Source organism: Trachypithecus francoisi, unplaced genomic scaffold, assembly GCF_009764315.1.
Source record: "Trachypithecus francoisi isolate TF-2019V2 unplaced genomic scaffold, Tfra_2.0 Lachesis_group4, whole genome shotgun sequence".
In the NCBI taxonomy this organism is placed as follows: domain Eukaryota; kingdom Metazoa; phylum Chordata; class Mammalia; order Primates; family Cercopithecidae; genus Trachypithecus; species Trachypithecus francoisi.
The window spans coordinates 144424101-144433641 of record NW_022681469.1 but is presented as its reverse complement, the minus strand read 5'-3'; the positions used below and the strand labels follow the sequence as shown (position 1 = coordinate 144433641).

Sequence of the window (9541 nt, the reverse complement as noted above, 5' to 3'; positions counted from 1 at the left end):
TGAAAAAATGGAAGGGTAGGAAAGGTATAATATTTAAACTTAGAAAACCTCGGTTCTAGTTATAACTCTACTAATTACTAATTGTGTGACCTTAAATACTTCACTTTTCCTGGCCTTAGTCTATTTTATTCATAAAATGCAAGGTATTTGCAAAATGCCTGCTACAAGAATTTATTATGAGGTTGCAGGATCAAATGAGCTAAGGTTTACAAAAGTACTTTGTAAACTCCAACAGGCTTTGTGTATGTGTATGTGTATGTGTGTATGCAAATACTATGTAAATATACTTTAGGTGTATATTCCGAAGACCAGAGGGCTCCCCCTCAGCCCACATGCACCCCTGAGAGATTCTGCGAGCTGGTGCTCTCTTTGGTCAAGGCCGGGTCAGGCCACACTCTAACCCAAAGTGGTCCTGACTTAGACCTCAGGACCCTCATGGGGCCTGGGGAACGCTTCTCTCTGAAGGAAACACTGGAGCAGGCCAAGATAGGGTAGATGTTGTCCCCTTGTGTGATGTCCCCCGCGAGAAAAGAACGCACTTTCTCAGCTCAGTGTTCCCACTGGCAGCATACGGATTTTTGACTTTGAGATTCTAAAATCTATGGTCTGCTCTCTGCTGTAGAATCCCCGCACTGAAGTGGTCCGATGTGAAACCTCTAGTTAGACCCAATAATCCAGCCCTAAAGAGGAATCTTCTGCAATACAGTCCCTGTTCCCCTGCTGCCGGCGGCTTCGGAGACTGAGCCGCGACTGGCCGGTGCCCCGGGTCCAGCTGAGCGCTGCCTACCGGAGGAGAGAGGCGGGGCTGGGCAGGGATGCGCAGGCCAGCGGAGAATAGCACGGAACCCACTACACTGCGCAGCGGGGAGAAGCCGCCTTTATTTCCCACCGCCACACAGCCCTTCCCCAGGCAGAAGCCTAGACAGCCCGCGCCGGGCAGCCTCCCCTAGTAGGCTATGGTTTCTTTGTCCTTCTTGTTGAAAGGGTTGTAGGGTCTCACAGTTGTGACCAGTCGAGACAGCGGAGCCTGGTGACGGAAGAGGTCAACTGCCATTTCTTTCTGTAAGACGCTGAGGCAGCATGGGGAGAAAAAGAGGAAAATGAGACGTAAAAGACCTGTAAAAACATACAACCTCATCCAACAAATGATACCCATGTGCGGGAAGGGGAAGAGAGCGCGCACTGTATGCAGGGAGCGAGGATGACTCCTGCTGGGGAGCTCTCGGCTTCAGGGATTGCACTTCTGCGTGGTGGGTGCTAGGAATGGGGGTGATCTGCAGAAAGCCACCCAGGGAACCCGACCGCATCGTGTCTGGGGAGGGCCCAGGGCACGCAGGCGAGAGCTCTCCGGGCTGGGCGGCCGTGGGAATTAAGAGGAGTGTCCTCCAAGGAGGAGTGAGGGATGGACAGACAAGGCACAGGGAAGCCAGGACAAGACATGGGGCGGGCAGACCTCGCTCAGAGGGTAAGAGGGAACATACTTGCGTCACCCAGAGGCCTGGAGAAGACATGGGTGACATGGGAGGGGGGAACCCGGGCCTCACCCAGTGGCCAAGAGAAAACATGGGTGGAGTGGGCCAGGGCCTCAGGCAGAGGCCCCAAGAGAAGACATGGCTGGGTCACTCAGAGGCCAGGAAAAGACATGGGTGGGAGGGGCCTGGGCCTCCCGCAGAGGCTGCTGTTGGAGGGTGAGCAAGGCCTGCTGTACAGGGTTTTACTGGCTCTGCCAGAGCATTTAAGCTGCCTGTTCCCACAGGAGGCTCATGACTGGGCTTCATTTTACTTTGCTTGTATACCCAGTAGGAACAAATTTGCCCTATCAAGTTTGGTGTGATAACTAAAATAATTTTGTTTAAAAAAGCTTTGAAAATGTGGAATGCTTTGCAAGTGATGTTTTATCCCCTTGGGTTACTGGCATTCCCAAACTCCCTATTCTGCCTGGAGGTGGCTGTTCCAGTATCACAGGAGTTGGGCCAGCTATTATGAGCAACCCCACAAGCCCATGGCCTGAAGTAATTTTGCTGTGAATTTGCTGCTATTTGAATTACACACAAAATGCAGTGCTTGTATTAGCAGTGAGTTACAATGCTGGCATGGGAAATTAAAAAATTAAAAATTATTAAAATTAACCCTCTATATAGCGACTCCATCTAAAACGGCTTTGTTTTATGCTGTGATCACCTTGAACTAATATTTTATTTTGCTTTATATATATAAATACACACACATACACACACATATATATAATATGTTGTGAGAAATGGCTGCAGAGGTGGGAAGGCAAGTTTCTGTGAAGGTTACATTCTGGTGGGAAGGTGTGGGCAAGAAACACTGGACAGTCCTGGAAAAGGGAGCTAGAAAAAGCATTTGTGCCTGTGTTCCCCTTGCTCACGACTTTGGAGATTGGTCACATTGCTTCTTCTCCACCTCCAATACACCCCATCTCCTCACTTCAAATCTCTTTCAACTGTCCCTTCCTCTCAGTTTACATTCCATCCCAATATTCATCCTGAGGCACTGTGGGGGCCCTGTGTACTTTGCTCCAAATATGGTGTGGGAGTATATGGCCATGGATCCCTTTGTATCAACATTTGAGGCCCAAACAACTTAAAACCTCCAAACCACCAGTACAATTTTCTCAATTACAGAGATCCAGCCAAATGCACTGTTCCTTGCCTCTGCATCAAGAAGATTCAATGGCCTCTCTCCTGTCCCCCTTCCAATGTACAGCCTGGCAGGCAGGAGCATGTCACTTGACTGCTGGTGTCAGAATCCAGAGCCAGGAGGTTCAGGTTCAGGAGAGAGTGGGCAGGAAGGAAGTGAAGGCAGGAGGCCCGGGAGATTAGCTGTTTGCTTTTTCAAGAAGTTTAGAGGTGAAAGGAATGAGAGGGGAGAACAGGGTGGCAGCTCACAGGGAAGTTTGCTGGGGTTCTTCTTAAACAACTGGCTAGCTGGGAGAGGCCAGCACAGCAGGGCAGAAGGAAGGAAGCAGGACTGATGGGACCACAGGACTCAGAGCTCAGAAATAATGATCAATATTTTAGAAAAGTAAGAGCATGTCTTCCTGGGGGAAAAGGGAGACAGCAGTAATGGAAATAGAGCCTGGGATGTGGAGAGGAGGAGGGGACACTAGCAGGGAAAATGAAAGGATCACGTTGGGTGCCCCAGCAAGTAGGAGGCAAGGCCAGCTGAGAGGGGTATGGGGAAGGGACTAGAAACTCATGTGGCACAGAGAGGTTTGAAGACAGCCACCATAGGGATGGCATTAGCTCTTAATAAGCAAGGAACCCATTGCAGAGGAGCAGTGAGAGTACAGTAGTGGCTAATATTCAGGAGTTCCCAGGGGATGCCCGTGTGAAGATGACTTCTTAGAAATAGCAGGAAAAAATGCATCAGATGAAGCAGAAACAGTCAGGAGGAAGTTAGCTCACTATGTTCTCATGACACGCATCAGAGAGAGATCAAGGCTCATACTTTCACTGGAAAGTTTTAGAAAAATAAATTATAGTGTTAAATAAAATCAGAGTGATACTTTTTGATGTGAAGAGCCTGGAAGGCCCAATTTTCTGACCACAAGGGCCAGGTCATCCTGCTAGAGGGCACTGTCCTTATGAAAGCACGGTGAGTTTTTACATGTTTTAATTCCCTCCTGCTCCTCTGCACTGTGCTTTTTCATGCCAGAAAAAAGCCACTGCTTGCCAGGAGCTGCTGTTAGGGCAGAAGGCAGAGGTGCAGGCCTTGACACCTGGGCCCAGCACGAGCCATCACTTAGTTGTGGGTGACACTTTGGTTAGTGTCACTTTCTCTAGCATGTTATCTGCACCCTGAGAATGAGAATCCCAGAGACACTGCCTCAGAGGGCGCTGGGTCCCTATTCGAGCCATGGATGACAGCTGTATGTGCAGTATGTGTGTATATTGAGGGCCATGGATGACAGCCGTATGTGCACTATGTGTGTATTGAGGGGGATTGCGAGGACCCCCAAGAGTCAGCTATGGGCCTGAATCTGAATGTGAAAGTCTGACTGAAAGATACAAGTTATATTCTCTGGGAGTAACATAAGGGACAGTTTTTCATTTAGAAATAGAGATTAATCTGAAAGATAATAGGAACCTTTTATCACATATTGGATGGCTTGATTATGCATTGTGTAGATACATTAGAGCAATAAGAGATCAGGGCGGGGTCCGAGATTTGGGGGTGAGAAGATGGATCGTTAAGAAAAAAAGAAAAGGGATTAGCAATGTTTATATCTGCACTGACAGAGAATCTTTGGATCAGATCCCTCCTAAATCATGAACCAGCCACAAGGTTTCATCCTAGCTCTCTTTGGACGGTGAGTCTAAATGATCAATATAAGGATGTATTTAATTTTGACATTGTTTTATGTCCCTCACATGAAGTAAATATATATTACTTGTCTAAATGTCTACCAGCTTTGCCTTCAGAAATGGATTTGTAACATTTCAAAATATGTCTTGACATTGGCCTTGGCAGTGATTTCTTGTGTATCACACCCAAAGCTTGGGCTGCAAAAACAAAAATAAGTAAATATGACTATGTCAGACTAACACACTTCTGTGCAGCAAGGGAAACAATCAGCAAGATGAAAAGGCAGCCTAAAAACTGGGAGAAAATATTTGGGAACCGTATATTTGATAAGGGGTTAATATCCAAAATTTATAAAGAACTCACACAACTCAATACATATAACCCAATTTAAAACAATTTAAAACCCAATTTAAAAAATGGGCAAAGGAGCTGAACAGATATGTCTCCAAAGATAACAAAAATGGTGAGCCGGTATATGAAAGAGTGCTTAACATTGCTCATCAGGGAAATACAAACCACAGTGAGATATCACCTCACACCAATCAGAATGCTGCCATCAAAAAGACAAGAGATAATAAGTGTTGATGGGAGTGTAGAGAAATGATAGACTGTTGATGGGAATGTAGGTTGGAGCAGCCATTATGGAAACAGTATGGGATTTCCTAAAGAAATTAAGCATAAAAATAACATATTCCATCTCTGGAGATATACTCAAAAGAAGTGAATTACCACCTCATAAAGATATCTGCACTCCTGTGTTCATTGCATCATATTCACAATAGCCAAAATATGGACACAACCTAGGTGTCTGTTGACAGATGAATGGATAAAGAAAATGGAATATTACACAGCCTTAAAAAGGAGGAGATCCTGCCATTTGCACTACACGAATGGACCTGGAAGTCATTTTGCTAATAGACACAGAAAGAAACATGTTGCACAATCTCACTTATATGTGAAATCTAAAAAAGAAATAAAAGGCGAAATATACAGAGAGAGTGAATGGAACAGTGGTTATGAGGGATTCGGTGGGGGGTAAGGCAAAAGGAGATGTAGGTCAAAGGATGCCACGCAGGAGGAACAAGCATGAGACATAAGATCCATCATGAGGACTATAGAGAGTCATAGTGTATCGTATTCACGATTTTTGCTAAATGAGTAGATTATAGCTCCTCTGACCACAAGGGGAAGGGGAAAATGGGTAACTATGAAGATGACAGATATGTTCACTATAGTAACCATTTTACTATATACCCATATCTCATCGTAATATGTTGTTAGGATGATATACATGACAGAATTTATCTTTTTAAATACAGGCAAATATTGAGACTGGGAAAAAATGTGTCTTGAGAAAAAACCAAGTGCAAGTTATTAGCCTAGAAAGCCATGGACCTCCTTTTAAAATATTTCTCATCAGATGGCCTGGAGAGATGCTAGACAATTACCAATCCAGAAAGTGAGAGGCGTTGATAAAGCCTCCTATTGGCAGGCACCTTAGAAAAGGCCACACACACAGGGCTTGTGGGATGCGTAGAACTGTCTATACACGGTGGCCTACAATGGGCTAGTTGGGGCCTGAGAGCTGCCCCCTACGGTGCCTTTACTGTGCCGTGAGCAATGCTTGCTGCCCTCAATTACCGGGGACCAAACCCCACTCCTTCAAGTCACTGCATGAGCCACTCCTCTGTGAAGTCTTCTTTAGTGCCTCCTCCCAGAGCCGCAGGCAGCTTGTGTGTGCCTCAGTTTCCTTATCTGTAAAATGGGGATAGTAACATTCCCTTCCTCACAGGATTCCTGGGACGGTGACTTGAGTTAGTACCCACAAAGCACTCAGCTAACAGAAGTGATTATTAGTGTTAAGACATTTTTCGTCATCCTCTGCTGCAATTATTTATTTCTCATTGCGAGATGGTGAGCTCCTTGCAAGCAGTTCTTGTGATTTATTGGAGCACAGTAAACATGCATTGACTCAGTAAAAGGTCATATGAATCCACCAGCAAATGGATGAGTGAATGAGAGGATGAGCAGCTGGGTGGTCCAGGAGCCACAGCCCAGGAGGCCCATGCATGGCAGCTGTTCCCATTCATAGCCATTGCCTTTCTGAAAGTTTAAGCAGCTGATCAGAGCAGGAGCTCAGGCTTGGTACCCATGGCCTGACAGTCACCTCCTCAGAAAGCTCTCCCTGACCACCAAGCTCAATAAGCCCCTTCTGAGGAACTCTCTCCTACATCAGTCTTTCTTCTTCATTTCACTAGCTAAGATTATTATTTCATTTCTTCAGTTACTTGTGTGCTTCTTTACTGTCTATCTTTCATACCAGAAAATAAGCTCCTGAAAGCCTGGACCTTGTCTGTTCATCCCTGTATCTTCAGTGTCTTGAACACTGCCTGGCCCAGAATTGATGCTCAATAAATGTTTGATAAGGCTAGGCACGGTGGCTCATGCCTGTAATCCCAGCACTTTGGGAGGCTGAGGTGGGAGCATCACTTGAGGTCAGGAGTTCGAAACCAGCCTGGCCAACATGGGAAAACCCTGTCTCTACCAAAAATACAACAATAAGCTGGGCGTGGTAGTGCACGCCTATAATTCCAGCTACTCGGGAGGCTGAGACATGAGAATCTCTTGAATCCAGGAGACAGAGGTTGCAGTAAACTGAGATAGCACCACTGCACTACAGCCTGAGCTACAGAGCACTCTGTCTCAAATAAATAAATAAATAAATAAATAAAATACGTGATAAACAAATGAATCCTCTACCAAAAGAATGTGATCTAGGAGAACAAGCTGTCCTTTTGGGGGAGAACTGCCATCCCTCTAGTCTGCCTTCCGACTGTGCTAGCATATTCATCTGCACTGGGCCAGCCACTAGACATCATTCATACTGTGTTTGCATTTTCAAAACCATTTGCAATGCCAGGAATTCCATCAGGTGCTTTCAAATTTGAGTTATAATAAATGAGTAACGATATGCTCCTTCTCACTAGTAGCTTCAAATAAAGGAATCTTCAGTAACCTTGCATCTAACATCTCCTGTTTTCTGGGATTTTTTTTTTTTTTCTTTTTAGATGGAGTCTCATTCTGTTGCCCAGGCTGAAGTGCAGTGGCACTCTTGGCTCACAGCAACAGCCGCCTCCTGGGTTCAAGTGATTCTCCTGCCTCAGCCTCCAAAATAACTGGAATTACAGGTGCCCACCACCACACCTGGCTAATTTTTGTATTTTTAGTAGAGACAAGGTTTCACAATGTTAGTCAGGCTGGTCTCAAACTCCTGAATTCAAGTGATCTGCTCACCTGAGCCTCCCAGAGTGCTAGGATTACGGGCGTGGTGAGCCACCATGCCTGGCCACATCTCCTGCTTTCAATCTGCAAAATGCAGGTTTAAAAATATATGTGACTTTCAACAGAACTTTGTCTTTTATAAAAAATAAGGTGACTGTTCACAAGAAGTAACTATCTGATGTATGTTCCATGTGTCTTCTGATGGTCATGCAGAAAGGTACTGTGTGTGCATAGCTGTGAGTCTAAGCAAAGATGCCATTCCTCTAAAGTGCCTGAAATACCTTCATATGCCCTTTGGGCCACATTCATCATAACATTAATCTACACCTGGTTTTCAGTGTAATTTTGGGTAAGATTCAAAAAGGAAACACATACAAGGCTTAATAAAGTTCCCCTCAGTAGGAAAATGGAAAATTATCTTTTTTCTGTTTCGGACTTGATGCCACATTTTAAAAAACAATGTAAATTTGCTTTTACTATTTAATTGTTCTTTAATGGAATAAACATAATTAGGATTTCCCCTCCTAATGTATATGAGCAAATTGAGTAAGAGGATTCATACTTACCGGTGCAGTTCTGAATCTGGTGATGGGGTTGTTGATGGAATATTAGAATTTGCTGGGTGGGTGGCTGTGAAATGAACCTTGCCGGTATATCCTGGAATATTTGCAGCACTAAAGTGAAGAGTTAAGAGAGGAGGAAGAGAGGAAATTAAAATGATGATTTGTGAAATTGTCGTGGTAACTAGCACCCAAATATGAAAAATATAAAGAAAGATGCAGTCTAATTTTTTTTTCCTGTATAAGGTGTGGAACTTGGGCTGTCCAAAAAGGAAACAGTGCAGGCCTGGGGCATGCTCATGCAAAGGTACTTAGATAACAGCCCTACGCTGGGGTCAATAAAATTTACTTCAAGTTCATGTTTTTCTAATATTTTAAATTTCCATGTCTTTTATAAACATGACTCACTGCTGACTCTGTTTCATAATGAAGGAAGATATCAGGTCTTCACAGAGCAGCAGACCTATATCTCATATATATTTCTGTAATGCAAACTCTAATATTAATGAATATGCACACTTACATTTACAGCATTGTTACTTTTATCAAATATCTTTCTTATCACCATTAATGTACTGTACTACAAATTTCAGATGATTTCCTAAAATTACCCATTGGAAAAAAATGTACCCCAGCATTAATTCTACAACAGTCTGTTTAGTCGAACTCCACTGACTCTTCTGCTTCCCTCTTCTTTTCTCCACCAGGGACAGTGGGAGATAAAAGGAAAACACAAGCGTGAAGAAGCCGTCTTCAGTGTGTGTAAAAGCTCTCTCTCTCCAGAAAGGGTAAACGAGTATTCAAGAGAAAGGTTTAAGTAGGTAGTTCAGAGGAAGGAATGTGAAGAATAACGAATATTCTTGCCATGATAGCACGCAAGGTGGTTTACACAGATTATTTCCTAGGAGGTGGGTAAGGCTTATGGGACAGGCCCAGCATGAAGCTCCGTCCTGTGTGCTGCAAGGAGTTGAGGAAAATAAGATTTAAATTGTATTTCAAAGTCCAAGAACACACCATTTGCAGATCATGAGGCTCTGTGTAACAACCTACCATCTTTGCAGAGTCGTATCAAGGCCTTGGCCTCAGCTCACTGTGCTGGCTTCAGGAAGGAATGAGAAAGGCCACCATCATGAATTTGCCCCCAGTGAGGAAAGGGCCAGTGGGCAGCTTGCAAATTTCACTCATCTCAGTGGCTTTCACTTGCCATCCTTGGGCCTTTCTCTGAGAGCAGGACATCCCTGTGTCATGGTTCCCTACTCAAATTGGCGCCCAGACAAAATGCAACACAGTAGCAACAAGCAAACCTCTGTGGGTGGTGGAGGAATGGTTCTTCAATGGCTGCCTTGGTTATATCCACGACCTTCCCA

The 9541-nt window shown here is 44.6% G+C and overlaps 1 protein-coding gene across 2 annotated transcripts in view; it reads right to left on the bottom strand.

The window, feature by feature from the left end:
• Positions 1-229: 229 nt before the first annotated feature.
• SPATA48 (spermatogenesis associated 48) overlaps positions 230-9541 on the bottom strand; it is a 63052-nt gene continuing 53740 nt past the window's right edge. Inside the window, exons 9-10 of one of the 2 annotated variants that reach the window (XM_033194260.1) lie at positions 8181-8288; positions 230-1070 (exon numbers count right to left, since the gene is read on the bottom strand). In XM_033194260.1, coding sequence (XP_033050151.1) covers positions 947-1070; positions 8181-8288 — 232 coding nt within the window. In that variant the 3' untranslated portion in view covers positions 230-946. The remainder of the gene's footprint in view (positions 1071-8180; positions 8289-9541) is intronic. The other variant, XM_033194261.1, reaches the window with a different exon arrangement.